Raw genomic sequence first — 21,992 nt, forward strand, 5'->3', positions numbered from 1 at the left:
TAAAATTACATAAATAGGGGCGCCTGGGTGGCGCAGTCGGTTAAGCGTCCGACTTCAGCCAGGTCACGATCTCGCGGTCCATGAGTTCGAGCCCCGCGTCAGGCTCTGGGCTGACGGCTCGGAGCCTGGAGCCTGTTTCCGATTCTGTGTCTCCCTCTCTCTCTGCCCCTCCCCCGTTCATGCTCTGTCTCTCTCTGTCCCAAAAATAAATAAAAAAAGTTGAAAAAAAATTAAAAAAAATAAAATAAAATTACATAAATAATGAAGACAATGTCTCTAAATAATGTCTATACGAAGAATGCCACGTATCTGTAGAAGTGTTATGTCATGTATCATAACTTAAATTTGGAAAGTCTTTTTTTAAATGTAGAGAAATGTTTTACCACCCAGACTATTATCTGATTCAAATCTCACAGTAACTCTTTATATCTGTATTTCAGAAACAGTATATAATAGCGTTTCAGTTATTTCCATCTTCTCCCTATGTGGTTCAATATGGTAGACACTAGACACATATGGTTATTTAAATTTGTTTAAGTAAATTAAAAATATATAAAAGTAAGCATTCATTTCCTCAGCCACACTAGCCATATTTCCAGTGCTCAATAGCCACAGATGGCTAGTGTTTTCTCTATTGGACAGTACAGATGCAGAATATACCCATCACTATAAAACATTCTGTAGGCAGGGCTGCAGAGAATGCATGGGAGAAACACACAGCCTCTTAAGCATCTTGTAGACTCGGCAAGAAAAGCCCATATGAATGACCAAGGTGTAACCCTATGTAGGTTCTGGGATCATGATACACAGTGTGGTGAGTCAATTCAGGAATGATTATCCCCATCCTATAGATTAAAATTCATGCTCAGAAGATAAAATGCCTTTCCTGAGGTATACGTAGTATATATATAGTACAGGACATATACATGGTGCATGACTGACCCATGAATCTAACACTGAGCTCTCAGTTGGTCAGAGATCATACTCTGAAAACAAAATCCCCATGTAGCATCCACTCAAAATAGAAGTGAACATAATTCACTGCCATAATTTTTCTCAAACATTTTGTGATCATATTACCAAAAAACTACAGTGCAGCCACTAAGTCAATCTTAGGTAAATTGACTAAATATAAACCGTCTCCAAAACTACTTTGTACAAAATGTTAGACAAATGCTCAGGGGCTAACTGTACTGATCAACATAGAATAACACTAGAAGTGTAACAAATTCAGTAAATCAATCATTTACACACCTTCTTAACTAGTTTCATAGCTTGAGTGATTTGCTGTAGTTGTAGTAGTAACAGGCATAAGGGAGTTTAACTTATTCTATTTAAGTTGGGAAAATATTTTTAGGAGATTGTTGAGATATGTGGAAAGAAGATGGCCCTCACATTGGTTTGAGCATAAAAAGCATTTTGAAAAAAAGGTGGTGTGCTAATAATAGTAAAATAATTTTGGAAGATGAAGAGTCCTGAATTAACTTTAAAGTTTCTTTTGTTACTTGAGATTTCTGAGTTTATGATTTCTCTTGAGGAAGTATTAGTATGATCATAGTATCATTTATTAAAACCAAAATAATTATGCCTTATTTAAAACAGACTGTCTGAATTTTCTCCTCTTTGTCCAACTGGGCGTATCCTGCATGGCCAAGAAAAAACACATGTATCTACCCCTTAGCCTCTTCTCCCCAGATACTAATTTGCCCTCCTTCTTCTTAGTAGCCTATCATAAATGCCAGCCCTTATCATATTCTAACAAGTAAGTGCTCCATATTTCTATTGCCAAAGCAAGAAAGGCCCTCAAAAATCATAAATGGCTCTAATGGTTCTCTGCATATATCTGCATATAAGAAGCATCACAATTGGAAAGCACTTGGAAAGTTCACACAGAACCCCCTAGGCAGCCTTCAGGCAGCAGGAGAAAAGCCTGAATCAGTATAACCCTGTGAGGAACTTTCTGGTCCTGATCCATAGTTTGGAGAGTCAGGTTTAAGAAATCCAGGCTATAGGGTTTACTACAGTACACATAAAAATAGCAAAGCTCTTCCGTCCAATATTCAGTCAAGATCACAGATTTAAATTTTCTTGATAGCCTCACTTGTAGGCAGAACTTCTTTGGGTATGATTTTGATACTGGGAAAGGAAAAAAGTAAATCGAATTGTTTTGGGGAGGAATCAAAACTATCTGAACTATGTGAATTAAATGAATAGCAAGCAACATTTGAGCTCTACAAGGGATCCTGAAAATCTGTAAACCACAGCACATTCTGCTCTTTAGGTAGGGGAATGTGATTTCAGAGTCCATTAGATGGCATTTCATAACAGGGACACATACGTACATAGTAGGCGATCATGAATATCTATTGCCCACATGGTATTAAAATATAAAGAACTACTGACTTCTGGTTTAGTAGAATAGAATAAGCACCTGAGTCTCCTTCCCTTCTTTCCCTTTGTTTTAGAAATAATAAAATTATATCAGTGCTGGGGAAAAAAAGGAAAGAAAAGGTACTAGCTGAAGACCAGAAAGTTTGACAAACCAGGTATAAAGTGAGCAGATGAAAGGGCACAGATTGACCAACAACAATATGGAAAAAAGCTTCCTAAAATAGCAGAAGTAAATTCTTACTTCTCACAGAACATAAAGGGCAAGGGTGGGCCATGGTATAATCATCAGGGGAATTAATTAAAATCCACCATCAAGACAGCTACTCCTCCCACACCCTCTCCAAGTCCTAGAGCAAGCCTTCTTATACAAATGGCTTTTGCCCCCAGGATAAAGTGAGAAGTGCATTATTAGTCTAAGAAAACAAACCATCTGTCTAGAGAAAGCACCCTATATGGGTGTAGGAATGCAAAAAGATAAGCAGAGCAGAGTTTAGAGATAACTTCCACCTTCAGTTACAGACTTAAAAGTTAAGTCAGTCCTGCCAAAGTAACTCCTGTGGTCTTTGCTTTGGCAATGGTGGCAACTGGTTCACTCAATTCTAAAGTGAAGACCCTAAACCGAAGCCTGCCTGCCCACATCCTCGCATTTAAAGGAGAAGCTTATGTTGAAAGAAACCTACATAACTATGAAAAAAAAAAAAAAAAATTACCCTGCTACTAATCCTATTAATCAGCTTCATTTGATATTGAACCAACAACTAAAAAACATCAGACATTTGAAGAAAACCGGTAGCATGAAATAAAAAAGAAAAAGATTAACAAATGTAACGTGTCAAGAGATGAAACAGACAATTCAAAGAACAGAAGAAAGTTTTAAGAATCTTCTAATTTGTGTCTTCAGAAGTATTTATTGGCTCCATAAAATAAAATAAAAATAGCTGCTAGCTGTTTTTTTAAAAGAGTCATCATTTTTAGCAGAGAATCAATATGGAAAAAAGAACCGATATTTAAGTTAATATTTGAGTAATAAAGATAACTGCCAAAAGAACTCAAAATAATATTAGAATTAGCAAAAATTGGTAAGTGGTGAAAAATTACTAAATTTCTAATCTTTTTTTCAGCAAGAAGTGAACATGTTCAACCTATAGTTAATAAATCAAGAAATAGAAATAGTGTGTTTCATATATAAATACTGTAGGAGTTCAGAGGAAACAACCAGTTACTTTGGGGCAAAAATGACATTGCTTGAATTCAGTTTATTTTTAAGAGTTTGTACGTGAAGATAGCCAAGTCAAAACGTCCTGTTTAAGAAAAATATTCAGGACTCCTTTTCAGTTAACGAACAGGCACATCAACTAGTATGATAGGGAAATATAAACAAAATAGGCAGAGAGGGACAGGATTAGGACCTGAGGTCCCCGGGTGGGAAAAGACACACATTTTGGAACAATGCTGGGAATGTCTGACTACAGCAAACCCCCTTGGACTCAAGGTTCCTCTTAAGAACATGACAGACCCCACCTACTCCCCCTCAGGTTTCCCTCAGGAATTTGACAAAAGACATAAGTATGGCCATAGGCCGCCCCTCATACAATGGAAAGGAGCCAACCAGCAATGGAGGACCCAGCACGTAGAATTAGTTATCCAGCCAATCAGGATAAAACCTGAGAAGGAACATGGGGAAAGGGAAGGGGGAGGGTGACCAGAATTTTATAAAACAAGGACCCTTGCCTATAAGTCCATGGACATTCACTTTTGAATGTCTCCCTTCTATAAAGAGAGATTTCATACTATTTTTACTTTCTCATCTTATACTCTAATGAACTTTTGCCTGTTGTTCATTTTGTGTCCACCTCTTCATTTTTCTAAGTGGCATGATAATGAATCCTGGGTATTGAGGTAAAAAATCCTGCAACACTAGCATTTATTCAATATGTTTGGAAATCTTTCTAATGACAATCTAAAGTAGTAACTAACTACGTGCTTACTGGCAAATGTTACGGAAAAGCATTGCCCTTCAGATCCCAGAAAGCAATAAAGCAATAGTCTTATTTCTTCAGTGTTTCACTTTTACATACAAGAGAAGAGAAGAGAAGAGAAGAGAAGAGAAGAGAAGAGAAGAGAAGAGAAGAGAAGAGAAGAGAAGAGAAGAGGAAAGAAAGAATGAAAGGGAAAGAAACTGTAAGGAAAGGTGCTTTCTTCTAGGGCTGGGGGTGGAGAGATATTTCTTAACGTTTTTGACCATTTCGTGTATACTTTTTAAATGTTGTTCAGGAATTATTTAATTCCTTTAAAGTATTTTTTAAAAATCTAATTCAACTATGGGGCTGAGACTAGGTGGTTCAAAAACTGAATGAGCTTAAAATAAATAATAGACATATTCAAATGAGGATGAAAACTTCAACATCAATAAGACACCAAGAATGACAGATTTTATTATCTCATGTTCACCAAATTTGCAGCTGATTTGAACTTTGAAAAACTATTATGGAACTAGTAAGAGAACCACTTCCTCTTCCTATTCAGGTTTAGGGAATACTTCCAAATTTCTACCCTTGGCTATGCCTTTTCTCAAGTATTTATTCACATGTTGTTGAAAACACTGACAATATAATCCAAACTGAATTAGCCACAGTTTTAAGAAACACTATGCTTTGGTGTGTTTAAAGTTGGTTCATTTGAACAATTGTATCTGGAACTTACTAACAATAATAAAAAAACAAAATTTTTATTATGACTTAAATAATGAGTGCCTACTAAACTCAGTATTTAAATACTAATTATTAATTAGGCTTTAATAATACTAGTACTTGTAGTACTTTGTTATAAAAACTTCCTTTACTAGTATGAACTATGACTTACAGATGCACTGCAATACCAAGAAATTTTATGCTAATTCAAGAAAAATTGTTTATAGTGAGCAATATATTGTTAGAAATATATATAAGCAGATACAGAAGAATAAGAATATGAACTATTGTTTGGAATCCTGACATCCTGATATATTTCAAACGACTGTTCTGGGGGGGGAAGCTTCATTCAAAAATCTCAGTTAAAATGGAAATACATCCAATCAAACACTGATATATATCACCATTCAAGAATCAAGAAACAAATTAATGAATAAAACACATGGAAGTACTTTACTTTAAAAATATTCAATAAAGTCGAAGAAATGGTTAATGAGGAACACTATGACAAATCATTATTAAACGTATTACAAGATGCAAATATTGTTAAAATATATGTGCATATTTAATGTATGAATTAAAGTCATCAAGCATTCTGTATAGTGTCATTTAATTTAACAAATGTTAATAAGGTATTTATAAATGGAATCTTCATAGAAGAGTAAACATCTCTAAAAATACTTCCAATAACTCACTCTAAAGTAGATCTCTTTATCCTCCCTATATCCCACAAATAATCATTTTACTCCTGAAATACTTACAGGATGTATCTGATATTAAGTGATATACAAATGTTTTAACTTTATACTGTAAGTTTAACCATTGTATCTATCTGATATTCACAAATTACCAGGTGAAAAATTCAGTCCAGCAAGTTAGTAGCATTTTGTAGACAGAACTCTGGAAGTATTTATATTAGTGAAATCATATTACTTTTAAACTCAGTTTACTCAAAATAATTGGTTTGTGTAGACAGTTTTGTCTTTCCCACACACATACAAAACAACAAAATAAATAGCTAATACTGTGCTAAAAGTAATCATAGAGCATAAAATTGTTTTCCCCAGATTTGTAATTATTATATTAAACATTACAGCAAGCTATAAGGATCCCAAACATTTCTTTAAATTATAAATGCATCAGTACACTATCTTGTAGCACTTTGTTTATATACATGATATTCATTTTCTAGTAGTTGTGCTTTAGAACAGTACTTCTTAATCTTCAGCGAACACATAAATTAGCTACGGATCTTGTTAAAATGTAGATTGTCACTCGGTAGGTCTGGGGTGGGGCTTGAGAGTCTGCATTTCTAACCAATTCCCAGGTGACCACTGCTGGCCCATGGAACACACTGTGTGGAGAGGCTCTTAAATAATTGTTTCCTAATCTTGACTAATCCTCAGAATCATTCAGAGCAGTTGGCAGAAATTCACTGAAAATAATAAATCTCTTGTTTGGGGTAAGATTCAGAAAATGTGGCCAGATGGCTTGCCTAAATTTGAAACACTGATTTAAAAACTAGTAAACTTAACAAAAACTCTCGGCAGTTTTTAATGTCTCACTATTTTCACCAATATTTACATACTTCAGAAATTTTTCCTGATCAGTCTGAAAAAACTACCATTACAAGAAAAAATTGGAGAGGAAAAAACAACAACTGAGTATTGCTTACCATTATGTTTTCACTCATGTGTATTTCCTTACTGATTCTATGAAGAGATATTTAGATTAAGTACTATAAATGACAAAAAAAAAACCCACAAAATTTCACAGAAGCAAAACAAAAGGAGACTGCACTTTAAAGTATTTATTATATGCCAGATATTCTGCTAGAAGTACTTTTGTCCATTTCTCATTATGTAGGATGGGCAAATGAAATTATTTTCCCCAAGGTAATGAGAATCTAGAAGAGAAGAAGGTGGAAAAGCTTTCCATTCCACACAGATTTTATGGTAGCAAGTTGAAGCGGCCTTATTCAGGACATGGAATGGACTCTATGAAATCCATTACCCCAGGTAGTAGACAGAAGGGAGAGACTTGAGTGGTCAAAAGCATAGAGGTGGGAAAGGCTTGGGCATATTGAGAGCAGAGTGAATATTTTGATTATTATGGAGAGTCAGTTAAAAATAGGGAGTAACAAGACACATGGCAGGAGGGGGAGATCTTAGAAAAATAACAGACTCAGCAATGCCAAATAAGTGTTTCGACTGTCAAACGGAAGCGATTTAATGAGAATAGAAGATTTAATGAGAGTAAAGTGTTGGATCAAGAAAGATAAGTAAATGTAAACTAATATGAGAAATACAGAAAGTTGTCAGAATGGAAAGAAAAAAAAAACACCAACAATCAAATTTTTGAGACCATGAGTTGGAACGATGCCTGGTGATTGTCAAATCCTTTTTGTGTTCTTGTCTTGGGTGGAGCTGAAAGCCCCGATGTATAGGAGGTGGAGAAAAGTGAAGTCAAAGTGTTCAAGGCAGCTAATATGATTCAAATATTCAGGCACTCTTCTAATGTGGGAGGTGGGGGTGGGGGAGCTTCCTTATAAATGATGCTGGTAGTGAAGTAATTAAACCCCCAGAAAAAGCCACAGGTGGTATAACACAAAGGAGAGATCCTGGAGTCAGAACCAAATATGATTCTTGGCTTAATCATTTGCTAAAATGTGACCCTGGATAGATTATTTTACTTCTTGGTTAAGCTCAGTTTCCTCGATAGAAAAAAAGAAATATGCAAATGCCTATAATAACCCCTGCAAAGGGTTGTTATGCCCTAAAGAGGGGCTAGGGCACCTGGCTGGCTCAGTCGGTTAAGCGTCTGACTTAGGCTCAGCTCATGATCTCACCGTTCCTTGGTTTGAGTCCAGCGTCAGACTATGAGTTTTCAGCACAGAGCCTGGAGCCTGCTTCATATTCTGTGTCCCGTCTCTTTCTCTCTCTGCTCCCCCTGCCCCCCAACTCACACACTCTCTCTTTCTCTAAAATAAACATTAAAAGAGAGAGAGAGAGAGAGAGAGAGAGAGAGAGAGAGAGAGAGAGAGGGCTTATGCCAAAGAGACCACATTATGATTTTGCCTCATAAAACCTGACATAATTGATACTTTCACCAAAGTCCCAATAAGGGCAAAACAGAAAAACAATTTAATTGAGTTTGGAAAACTTCAATATATTTGCCTAGCAGAGAAGTGAAAAATTAAAAAAAAAAAAAAGGAGAAGGATTTTAGTCAGCATGTTAAAATAAATTAGATTCAGTAACAATGATGTAGAGCTTCCTGGTCAGAAGTCATGGAACCATTTGGGGAGAATCTACTTCACTCGTTTACCACCAATTCCTGAAATTCTACTATTTAAGGTCTCCTTGGTAAAGCAGAAATATTAGCTGCTGGAAAAGGCTCCCAAAGCAAGGTCCTGTTGTGTCTTTCTAAATTTTCCTTATGCTTGAGTTCTGATTTTAAGAACAAAAAGGTTTTTTGTTTAAGGATATGTTACCCTGTCATACCTTTGTATCCAAATTGTGTAGTACTAAGTGCAGAATTAAGCAGTTAAATGTATGTCTAAGGGCAATTTCAGTGGTTGATTTATTGGGTTGTTCTTAAATTTTAATACTGTCAATACAGTGAAAAAAAGACTATCATAATATTTCTGCATATATTTCATTCTGGTTACATGCTCGGCTTTCACTAAAAGGTTTTTCTAAAAAGTGAAAAGCTTTATTTTATTAATTACTAAAAATTAACCAATTACTTAAAAGTTCAAAATCTTAATGTATCTAAATGTTTCATAAAATAATTAATGTTCTTCAGATGTATATTAATCCATCTTAACTTCTGAAAGGAAAGAACACTCATACTGTGCCTATGCTATTAGCCTCTTAAAAGAAAATCATTGCTAAATTTAAACTGATGAGTAGTTATTCTTCTGGCTAATAACATAATGTATAACTAATATGGTCAGAGTAAAGCTGTCATAACTAGAAAATTTTAACAACCATGAATATACTCTTCCCTTCTTTTATACAATTTGTCCTAGAAATAGGTATCCTAAAAGTTGATGTAGAGTTCAAATTTAGATATCATGAGAGGCGGGGGGAAAGAAAGGGACACAATGACAGTCACAAGGTTAAACAGATTTAACAAATAATGTAAGAGGGGTAATAACCTAGCTGTGAGTTTACTCATCTTCAAATTTCCATCCAATTCCAATGAGAGTGGGTTTGTATTCCCTTTAAAGGACTGCATCCATCTATGCTCTTGAGGCCAGCACCCTCCCCCCGTCATCTCTCAGGCCTTTTTTCAAGTATTTATTATTCTCCTTCTTTCACTTTTAATCTTTTCATCTCCACTGCCCCCTTCCCCCAAGACCTCTCCTCAAGTTCTGCTCCCTCTCAAGCCCCTGTCCTATCATCTCCTTTTTAATCAGCATTCCCCCCAAAGGACTGGTGTTTACATACAAGTTGTCACCTCCACATGCACTCTTTCAGTTATCTCTCAACTCACTGCCACACACTGTATTCTGTTGAAAACACTCTTGCCAAAACTGTAACCTGCTTCTTGTCTCATCCTAGTTTTAAAACCACCCTTCAGTCTGTGATAATGTTTTGTTTTGTTTTGTTTTGTTTTGTTTTAAATCTCTTAGCTTGTAAAAAAATCTCTTCTATTGTTCTCTGACTCTTGGCTCCTGGTTCTCTGTTGTCTTACTGATTCACATCCTTCACTGGTTCTTTTTTTCCCTTACCTAATGCTTTGGCTTGTGACCTCTCTGTGGTTGTCTTTCTCTTCACAGCCTCCTTCAAAACAATGGACTCTAATCTTCTACATATGGTGTGAATTCCAAAAATGCACCAACTCCAAATCATCACTAACTGCCTGCTGAACACAGATATCCTGATGGCAGTGCGAATAAACTTCGCAAACAACAATTTCAACACCTCCAACTTCCTTCTGCCTACCACCAAACCTACTATTCTTTCTGTATTCTAGATATCACCAGGTTCACAGTCAACCAAATATAAATATCTAGGCACAAATTTTTATTGTTTCTTTAACTGTCAGCATAACTTTTGTATTCTCCCTTAAATCTGTGCCCTTAATTTCTTTCTCTGTCCTTCTCCTAGTTAAGATCACATTATTGTTCAGGGACAGCGTCCTTTAACCTAGACACACAGATTTCAATATTTTTCTAGTTCAATCACTTCTTCCTACTGTTCCTAAGGATATATTTAAATGGGATAGTCTGGTTAAGTTACGTTCACTTCCTTGCTCAAAAGCTTACAGAATATTTAAAGTTATTTACAAAAAGCCATTTGAAACTTCAAATTTTGGCGTTGGTCCATTTATTTAAAGACTACGTATACCAACTTTTCCCATAATATCCAGTTCTGCAGATGAAATACACTATGCTCCACCTTGAAAACCACCTATCGTTTCTCTCTTCTGTAACTTTGCTTATTTCATTCCCAATGCCTAGAATGTTCTCTACACTTCTAGTGTGATGAATTTGTTGTGATATTTTTTTCTTCAAAACTTCACCCCAGATAAATCTCTTCCATCTACCTGTCCCTATTTCCTCAGTACAGTGATTAAATCTTTCAATTTGCTTGAGCTTTGAGTCCTAAATTACATACTTCCCATTTTCATGGTCTACACTTCTCAGATATAGGTGATTACTCATTATTCTACTGAAAATTTTTGTTTCATTGTGAGTTATACATAGTTTATGTTTAGTGAGTATGTGTTGAATGGAACCCTATCAAAGGGCTAAGAATAATTCCAAAATGTGGATTGGATGAGTCTAGACATACAAGATCAAAAGAGGGATTAATCAATGTGGACTGCATTGGTGAAAAAGCATTTATGTGGGATAGTATTGAACTGGGCTTGTATAGCCAGTAGAATCTGATAAGCAGAAAAGAACAGGGAGGATGATAGAAGTGATAACAACACCAAAAAAAGGAAGAGAAAAAAAAACAACAACATTGTATGTTTGGGACTTACACATAGGTACATCAGTCAGGACCCAATGTTTTTGTTTATGAAATAATAGGGGATAAGTTTGGGAAAGAAAAAGCCTAGTTTTGGGGAAGCACATGACTGTAAGGCTAAGGTTTGTTTATAAAGCTTTATCCAGCAGACACTGGGCAGCTCTGAAGACTGTGTATGAGTTATGAGAAAGAGGAATAGGAACAATTATTTATCTTACAATGGTATCAGTTAAAAAAAACCAAACAAACAGTATGTACGAATTAACAATGGTAGAATTGATTATTCTAGACTTGGAATAATATTGACTTTTCTAGAACCACAATTTCTAAACAGAACTCATTTACAGGATCAAAGTTGTGTGTTACAGACTTAGCATATTAGTCAGATTAATTCAAGCATCCATTCTGAACTTACCTATTTAAATGTTTGCTATTCCAGTCTCATACCTGAAGTATTGTCTTCTTTTCTTTCTATTTTAAGATAAGGATGGGTTAAGAGACCTACTAATCACTTATTCTCAACTGTTAAGACACAATATTTATCTGACGGAGAGTAAACAGACAATCTTAAAAGCTGGGGGAAACCTCTTTGGTCATCTCTACAGAGCAACTGATCTTGGTTGGATGTGTCGTCTAAAGCAACAGAAAATGACCATAAAGAGTTAAGATTTAGTAACCATTAAGTTTATTCCTTTAAACATTAGGAACTAACTTTGGAATGCCCTGTATACCAAGGTAAGTGTTTCATGTCTTTTTTCTAGCTGAAATCCTAATTAAAAAATGTAAGCAATAAGTCAATTGTCTTAGATTTCACGATTCAATTTACAATGTTTCTGGGGGGAATCATTGGAGATCCTTTTCTTTTCTAACATCTCAACCTATAAATAAAACTATCTCAGAGGTATGACTGAGACCTTAAAAGTGTCCTCAACAAGGGCGCCTGGGTGGCTCAGTCAGTTAAGCATCTGACTTCAGCTCAGGTCACAGTCTCACAGTTCATGAGTTCAAGCTCCACATCGGGCTCTGTGCTAAAAGCTCAGAACCTGGAGCCTGCTTTGGTTATAATTATAATATATATATATTATAATTATATGTATAATATAATTATTATATATTATATATCATACACAATATTATATTATGTATAATAATTATTAATAATACAATTATTACAATATATTGACACAATAATTAATACAATTATATTATTAATAATATATTATTATTAGGGGAGTCACTGAGATATTTTATATATATATTAATATATGTATATATATATTATTAGGGGAGTCACTAAGATTCTTTATCATTGTTTTCTGAAATGTAAAATAAAGGATTTGAATGACAGGAAACACAAGGGTCTTTTTAGCTAGAAGCCATAATATCCTCTCAGTCCATATAGGATGGAAGTACATGTTGGGTATCCATCCCCTTTCTTCATTTGGGCAATGCAGTAACAGGGCGTAACGCTTCTAATACAGCAAAATAACTACCCAGATCATAAAGAGACAAAGGCAGGCATGCAAAAAAAAGTATACTTTTCAGCTTTAAGAGAGTATATGAAATATGTAACTTACAGGGGACAAGGATTTAGGGAGGTACAGAGATACAACAACAGTGTACTTATTATTCATATGATTTTATTTTTTTAATTCAGCTTTGTATTAATTATCCATGCATCAGAAAAATATTCACTAGGTATGCATATATGATGCTTTAGGAATATTTCAGCTTGTGTATCAAATTTTGATGACATAATTTTGTCAACACTCTTTCCCCCTAAAATTACACAGTCACATGTGAAGTCATGGATTATACTTAATATCAGATAAATTTATCCGCTGCCCTCCCTTCACTGAACCCTTAAGTTCTCTTATTCCTAGTCTATATTGTCTGTTTCAGCCAGACTAAATATTTTACACACTAAATTCTAAATTAAAATTAAGGTATTGTATTGTTACTCTTAAAATATTGAATATACAACCTATGTAACCTGGAGAGAGATGTTATAATTAGCACTCTGGATTTGAAAGGTAAATTGTTTCTGCCAGTATCACAAAATATTTCATACTATCTGTCGTTAGGGAGAACAGGAGGAATATCTGCTGGAGTGATAATCACAACTTGAGGAAAAAGAGCTTAGGGACATGGTTGCAAGAGCCTAAGCATTTCATGTTGTTTCTTAATGTTAAATATGACAAAAGTTGCATCTTGAAACCTTTAACTTGATGTTTAAGACTTAATTCTTTATCTTACCCTAAGGTGAATTTACTTGCACCAAAATTATCATTAGGATAAAGAATATGATTAATTGGAAGTAAAGATGTGCAATTTCATCTAAGATGTATGAATCATTATATGATGATAGCATGACAGAACTTTGATAATGTAAGCTTCCTGAACTCCCCTGCATAAAGATTTAAAGTACAGAGTGCAGTTTTAGGTTTAAGTCTTAATGTCAATGGGAATTATATGCTGCTTAACATGACATCCTACATATTGAAATTATGTGAAAACTCCAGCTATATAGAAATATTTTTGAAGTAAATATAATGCAGCATGAATGGTGTCAGTGATAAAAATTCGATTTCTATAACTTGTTAATCCTATGCATAACTACCTCATTTGACTAATAAAATTTACAAATGTAAAAGATCTAACTTGAAAAAGAAGTGAGTTGCATATAGAACTCAAAAACACATACACATTCTTTTACATAATGGATCATTTAGATACATATATGAATATGTGATTTTGTGTGCGTGTGTGTGTGTGTATGAGCCATAAAGATTTATACACGAGGATGAGTTGGTTTTTTGTGCTTTATGCTTATTATTATACTAAAATAGGATGAATTGGAAACACACAAGGAACAGAAATACAAGGAACAAATATGGAATATACATTTTATAAGTCTTTAGAAATACGCAAAAACTATAGAGCGAACTGTTAGAAGTTAGTGCAGATTATATTTCATATCTGTAGAGACTACGCTAATAGCTCATTACAAATAACTAAAATGCGAAAAGAAAAATACAGTCTATCTCAATGGGCACCGTAAATTCACATTATTGCCACATACATATTCTAGTGTGTGTATTGATTTATTTGATGAAAAATATATTAACAACAACAAAACCTGATAACTAAATAAATAATCCTTTCATCAGCCCCTGATTTCTGCCTTACTAATGCTTTGGTGAATCATCGAGGGGAGTAAATTATTCATTATAAATTTCAAAGAGGAGTCTCCATTGACAAAGCTCTGCTACTGGTCCTTATTGGAACCAACATCAAGAGAATTCATTGCAATCTCAAATATTGCAATAAAATAGAAGGTGAGAGGCAATCACTCAGGAGAGGTGTCTAGAATGAACTGAGCTCAGGGAGCTACATCCCAGCTGAGTGAGGTGTGTAAAGATAATTATTAATATTTTGACTTACACTTGGAAAGAAAAAGATTAATCAAGAAGTTGCATGCAAATGTCAGCCAAGGTTTTAAATACAGAAATCTTTATTCTATTTCTGATGAAGAATCTGAAAGGTTTTAACCATAGCCTTAAACACGGTCACTATATTATAACTTTATGGCATTAACAAAATCAGTTATAGAAGTGTTTCAAATATTTGATTAGCTTAAGGCTTATAACAAAGGACCTAGTACAGTACCACCACTATTGTAATAGTAAATAAAAAATTAATTAAAAAATCTAATTTGTACTGCTTCATAATAAATTCAAGTTTATGAACAATGGAAAGATATTAGGGGAGTCATTGAGATTCTACCACAACTTTAATAGTGAAGAGTTAAATCTTGTGATACAGGTTTTGTATAACTCTCTAAAAAAGTTACCACAACATTATCCCCGGTTAACTGTCTCCAGCATGTTAAAATTGTCAATACTACCAATCAGCAATAATTCATCTTTAACTCTTGGTTAATTTCTGCTAATAAATGTATAATAGAGAAGGAAGAAAATATTGGAGGTCCTTTGGCACTGCGACATATATCTCCCAACTTCATATCTCATGTGCTCTAGCTAGATACAACTAAGGGGACAGTCACATTTCCTAACATTCTTTAGCAATAATTTTCCTTGGCTGCCAGAAGGACATCATTTAGATCTGGTGAGGAAGGATTCTTTCTCTTCCACTTAGCTATCTTCCATTTAGCAAATCATAAAACATTTGGGTAACACTGATTTTTCTAAGCCAGTGTTTAACTTAAATTAATAAATATAAAGACTTTCCTCTCATTAAGGGACATTTCCATCTGTCTTATTCATTATTCAAGGTATAATATCTAATGATTCTCATTTAATGTTAATGCCAAATATGTATCTAAATTTACATAAAATAGAATCACCCCTTTAGTCCAACCAAGAGTATACGGATGCTACCTACTACAGCTACTGACTCAAATATCTGTTGCACACTTTCTATGTGTTAGTAATCAAGCTAAGTACTTTGCAGTTATAAAATTTAATTCCCATTACCACCCTATAAGGTAGATAATACTATTATTCTAATTTTATAGATCAAGAGCATGAGGCTAAAAAAGGTAAGTAATATGTCCAATATTCAATTTAGGAAGCTGATTCCAGTGCCCATGCGATACATGATTTGCTGTGGGGTAGAATTCATGGAAAGCCTAAAAAGAGAGATGAATATGGATAGAAAATAAGAGATTTTTAAAAACCGTCACTATCCTCTTTCCCTTATTTTCTCCAATCCACGATTCTCATCAAAATGAAAGCAGGAGGCAATAGCTACAGAATAAAGATCTGTAAGGGGAGAGATTCAATGTGGTCAATTCAATTTAATTTGAATGGGTTATAAACCAACTGGGTCAAGGCCAGCCAAGTTTCAGTTTTGGTTTTTATAGGTCCAACAAGTTTTTGTTCATCAAAATACTCATTTGACCCAATGCTAAATGTTTTGAAAATAAGACCCAAAAGACAAAGACTCTAAGCATTCAACATAATTGCCTTAGCACATGAAGCTAACAGGAGAATCCTATGTAAAGTAGTATTCACTTAGGTGCAAAAACCTGTAGGCAAGACTAACAATAAGATTACCTGCAGGTAGGTGTTAATGAGGCCATTCAGACAGATGAGGTGTCAACAAGGTCTAGTTATTGGGGAGTGAACTTGGGTTACTATTGTGTGGTGGGGAAGCAAATTCAGGATCTTGACAGCCATTCGTAAAGCTGTTTGATATATCAAGCTGTTTGATATATCAAGAGGGAAAAAAAGGCACTATCTTATTATTAAAGTTTGAAATAAAGGTAAAATAAGTGAAGATTTTTCCAGATTAAAGTTAAATATATACCACTGGCAAAAAACAGAGTGTGAAAAGGAAGTATTGAAAAGTAATCTCTCACAATGAAGCGCTTTTACTCTCATACTTCTGTCCTTTAAAGCCAAAACTTAATGCTTTCCCCAATAAATTCAAAGTTATAACAAGGATTTTATATTGTTAGAATGGTAAACATACAACCTATGCAGACCAAACATTTCTTTGAAATACAACAGGTAGATAGAATTTAAGATTACAGTTATCAGGTAGAGATGACACAAGTGAGCATAATTATTACCCGGTACTGCAATAAATTAGTAGAGGCACAATAAATATAATCTATTAGTGGATACATAAAAGTACCACTACTGGGGCGCCTGGGTGGCTCAGTCGGTTAAACGTCCGACTTCGGCTCAGGTCATGATCTCACGGTCCGTGAGTTCGAGCCCTGCGTCGGGCTCTGTGCTGACAGCTCAGAGCCTGGAGCCCGTTTCAGATTCTGTGTCTCCCTCTCTCTCTCTGACCCTCCCCTGTTCATGCTCTGTCTCTCTCTGTCTCAAAAATAAATAAAAAAAAGTTAAAAAAAAATTAAAAAAAAAAAGTACCACTACTATTCAACAAATGTGATAATAAAGAAACACAATACTCAGATGACAGCTACCGTCTGGTCGCCACTTGCATACCAAAACACCAGAAGATACTTCTCTGAAATATATTTTTATTGCATCTTTTGTTCGTAACTTGATAGAGTATATGCCTGAAAGAGGATGGTATGATAGAGAACTTCTGACATATGTTTAATATCAAATATATATTATCACTTATTTCTTCAAGGTAATTTGGGCTTTAATTGCAAATGGATGTTTTCCTCCGAAATTTATGGGACTTTACTTCTAGCTTGTTAATAAGCTTACAGGATTTTTAGTTTTTAAGTTAAGGGAGGGGGGAGTAAAAATTAATATAATCTGCCAATTTGGAACATTTGCCCAAAAAATTTTGGCTTATTATTTGTTAAGGTTGATCAATTACGGGTGCAAGTAATATGTATGATATTAAATTAGTCCACTCAAAGGGATGTATGATCTCTTAAAAATTTTAGAATCATTACAGTGATTCACAATTTATTACAAATGTCAGTTGAACAGATTATAAAGGAACGTGGCTGGCTTTTGGTACCCCTATCTATATTTTCTACACCTTTCTTCCTCTTAGCCCACTAGTTATGGTGCTCCAGAACTTAAGTGAGTTTCACCCCAGCATATTGGTACTTATGAAATTTACTAAAACAGAGCGATGCCCATCACACAGACATTGTCAGCTATGAATAACAGATATAATTTGTCTTAGTTTGAATCTTGATTTTAAATTCCATTACGTAGCCGTTTTAGCTTGCCAAAAGTTTGTATCTAATGTACAATAAGCACCTACTGAATATTTAGTGTTTTCTTTGTGTGGGGAAGTCAGGAAGCATCATTTGCAGAGTCACTCAGTGATTAATTTGAAGTATTAAGTTTGGTGCACTGTAGGGATGGCAAATACCTGGTTCATGAACTTCCATACTCCTTCTCCCCATCAGCCACAGCAGACCTCACTACTTCATCCTAGTTCTCTTTCTGTTTTAGATAGTAACCACAGTCTCAGACACATGGAACAACCTCAGATTCCCCTTCAGCAGAGCACTCAAGGCAACCATGAACAATCTGGTATATCCTTGGAAAGACTGATACCCTGATGATCACAGACTTGGGGTACAAATTCAACCTTGCTGGGGCGCTTGGGTGCCTCAGCAGGTTAAGCATCTGACTATGCTCAGGTCATGATCTGGCAGTCCATGGGTTTGAGCCCCATGTTGGGCTCTGTGCGGACAGCTCAGAGCCTGGGGCATGCTTTAGATTGTGTGTCTCCCTCTCTCTCTGCCCCTCCCTGCTCACACTCTATTTCTCTTTCAAAAATAAACATTAAAACAAACAAACAAATGAATAATTTCAGCCTATGTGCCTTTCCATAGAGGAGTTAAATGGCCTCTGGTGAGTCATTTAATTTCTCTGTGGTCTGTTTTCATTCTGAAAATATGTCAGTGCAAATATGAAGATCTGATGCTATAAATTTATGTTTACATCAGAATAGAGAATGATTTTTTTTAAATGGTAGAAGTAGTTTTGGATAAAGAACAAACACTATTAGTTCAGTCAGCTCACTCTTCAGTCTAATGAAAACAATTTTTCCATTGGGATTATTTTAGGGAAAAGTGCTACCAATTAGAAATACTGCCTTTTCCATTTTTAATGCACTATTTTCTTCAAGTATATTTTTGGATGAATCTTTATTAATAAGTTAAAGTACACAATTATTTTTGAAGTTTATCTTAAATTTATCTTCCTACAAAATAACAGAGAATACCTAGAAAATAAGATTAGTCTTCCACATTTCAGCAAAACTTATCACAACTTTTTAATTTCTGGTATTTTTTTTCATTATTGTTGCCAAGAAAGCTCAGGAGGGGCAAACTCTTTAGGATTAAAATGAATGGAACTCAAACTAGATAATTTCAGATCATTACAAAACTTGTTATAACGTACAAAATTCATTACCAATCCTCTGCATTCACTATTTCCATAAGATAGCATGCTGTTGTTGTTTCCACTTCTATTTCTGTTTTGCACTGAACATTTGAAAAATGTCTTATGTTTAAATATTTTCCACAAAGGATAGCATTCCATATTAACTAACACTGTTTTTGCTAAGAAAAATATTCTTTTTTTAAAAAAGCCAAGGTATAAAATTAGAAATTTCTTCTTTATTCAGGAATACACTGACTATGTGCTTATAAAAGTCTTAATTGTAATGTGTTCTATCAATTATAAATAGGAAATACTAAGTATACAGTCTTAAAAAATAAATTCTGGGTGAGCCAATTTAGGAATAGTCTAGTCCATGGAAACTAAGTATGTACCTCAATTCTTAAGGGAACAAGCAAAAATTCTACATATGAAAATATATGACTTACATATTTAGAGATCCCTTAAGAATATAGGTAGTATCCATGCTATCTAAAAACATGAAGTCACTCTATTTCAAAATTCTTGAATGGCCGCTTCAGGATTGTTATTCTTTTCCAAGGCTAACTGGTATGTGAATTGGGTCATGAAAGCATTTTTTTATTGAATATTATAGTCTAAGGAAACAAATTGTACTCTAGTGACAGAATATGTAAAAAAAAAAAAAAGGTCTTGGCATATTTATATGGTAACTTGCAGACATGGAATGTCAACTTTTCCCTAAAATATGTAAATATGTATTGTATCTATCCATAATCTCTACTTAATTTTTGCATATCAGCACTATCTCATCAAACAATTCCTAAAAGTTCAAGAAAGGTGTAGTGGTGAATCAACCATATGCCTTTATATATTTCAGGTAAATCTTAATGCCATCAACTCATAGAAACAGTGAAGTGTATACATGATGAAATATAATTGAAGAGAGAATACAAGAAGTAACAGAAAACCAACTAATTACATCAGTATCTTAACATTAATCATCTCTTGATTATCTGCATCAATGAAAGGGAGTGGCTAATAGAAAATCACAGATAATCTATTTAGTGGGATTGGGTCTCTGGCTTTGTGCTTAGTAGCCGAATTTCTAATTGCCCAGTGTAACTTACTGCAAATGTGTTGTGAGGATGCCCATCACCAGAAGAGTGGCCACAGACACATAATTTTGTTTCTGGAAGCAATTCCTAGATTAAACAAAGAGAATCAGGAGTTGGCTTTTTTTCCCTCCAATCTTAATGCTCAAATAATGTATAATATCATTAAAAAATATTTTTGGATTATTATCTTGGTAGGTGAACATAGATGAGATTATTCCATCGTTGTGTCACGGTTAAAAATGGTATAGATTTAAAAAATAAAAATAATTTGGCAGATACAGAGTTGGATATTTGAACATAATGAATTAACCAGTAACCAAAAGTAATTCGTCTGCCATGATCTTGACTTAGCAACCTCACTTCCCATTTCTAAGCTAAAATTATGGCCAATGTTAATGAATACTCCTATAAATTTAAATGATACTGTGATTTTAGAGTATGGGGTGGTATTTATCCTTAAAACTTTAATTATGTGTTTTTGAAAAAGCTAACTGTTGACTTGTACTCCATTATAACAATACAGATGAACATGAATCCTGTCTTGTCATGAAATGTGAGGATAATCACAGGAATCTCTTTAACTAAACTGCCTTGGCCATGCATTACTATTAACACAAATGTTGCCATTAAATATATATTTGAGACCACGGAGCCAAACTCTAGAATCTCTGTGAAAACCTGTTGAATTGTACCACTTGCACTGAGAACTACTCTATACACTCAAATGTATAGTTTGCATTTCTATCTGTAAAAGCAAAGTGATTATTTATTGATAAATGACATGGAATGTCATTTTTTACCTAAGTAGCATGAGACATTTCAAAGATTTTGTCTGAAGGGCAAAAGGATTACACTGCATTTGAACAGACCATGTGACAACACATCCTTAGACTTCATGTATGATATGAAAGGATGATCCCCATTCATAAGATCCACAAGGGAAATTATATCAGAAAAGAAGAAAAGCAAGGAGGGCTGTGGTAGGGGTGTCAGGGAGTATTTGTAGTGGTTTGATGCATGTAAATATTACATCTTATAAATAATTCTTTTCAAATACATCTCTGAAGTTCAGGGTCTCTGTTTAAGAAACGGATTGTATATGCTTTACATGACTACGTGCCATTTTCTGCAAGATAAGAGCAGCATTAATTCAAACAGGAAAAATGGCTTCCAAAATATACCTTTCCTTTCATTTCCTATGAAGAAGTATGTTAACCTGATGCTGGCAGATGAGGACTACAGAAAAAAAAATGTTCAAGTTATATTTTACTGTCAGAATCCAACAAACACGTTTTCATCTAAATTATTTTGTCAACAGCCTTGTAGTACCCTTGCTAACCTTATTTGGCACCAGTGCATAATTAGATACACAGGGGTGTGACTCCAATTGAAGGTGTTGGCATTGTAGCACTCTGTGAAAATATTAACTATGAGGTTAACTCCAATTTTCTCTTCTTTAATTAAATGCACATGGTACTAATGAGGTAACCTACTGTTCCTTGATAGCACTAATTAGCTAAGAGGAGAGTACACTCTCACACTGCAATTTAAACCTAAAAATAAGGTTGAAATATGCTAATTGCAGGCAATTTAAAACAGTACAAGTTGAAGAACTAGTCATAATAAGAGAAACTGACTGCTTTACAGCTAGGCAGCTGTAACTTTGGTTAAAATCAAAACAAGCCACATGATTTTTGGACTGCTATTTAACAAGGTCATAAGCATCCTAAAAAAAAATGAAATGCGACCCCATACTGTAGCAATGAACCATACTAACAAAAAATCCTCAGATGAACACTCGTCAACATAAAAGCAAAAATAAGTGAGCATCGCCAGAACTCCGAAGGTGCCATGACACTATTTACATTTATACTGAAAACTAAACTCCATAAATAAGCAATATCACCTTAAACTCTTTCAAGAGCACCCAAATCAAATATTGTAATTTGTGTCTTCAACATACCACAAAACACACT

General features: G+C 34.5%; 1 protein-coding gene across 19 annotated transcripts in view; it reads right to left on the reverse strand.

The window, feature by feature from the left end:
* Positions 1-21,992, reverse strand: part of FOXP2 (forkhead box P2) — a 563,073-nt gene that overhangs the window by 103,615 nt on the left and 437,466 nt on the right. For 16 of the 19 annotated variants that reach the window (XM_053218190.1, XM_053218196.1, XM_053218195.1 and 13 more), the window contains one exon: positions 20,029-20,103. The exons of the other annotated variants lie outside the window; for them this stretch is intronic. In XM_053218190.1, the coding sequence (XP_053074165.1) occupies positions 20,029-20,103 (75 nt within the window). The remainder of the gene's footprint in view (positions 1-20,028; positions 20,104-21,992) is intronic. 19 annotated transcript variants of the gene reach the window in all.

This window comes from Acinonyx jubatus, chromosome A2, assembly GCF_027475565.1.
Source record: "Acinonyx jubatus isolate Ajub_Pintada_27869175 chromosome A2, VMU_Ajub_asm_v1.0, whole genome shotgun sequence".
Classification (NCBI taxonomy): Eukaryota; Metazoa; Chordata; class Mammalia; order Carnivora; family Felidae; genus Acinonyx; species Acinonyx jubatus.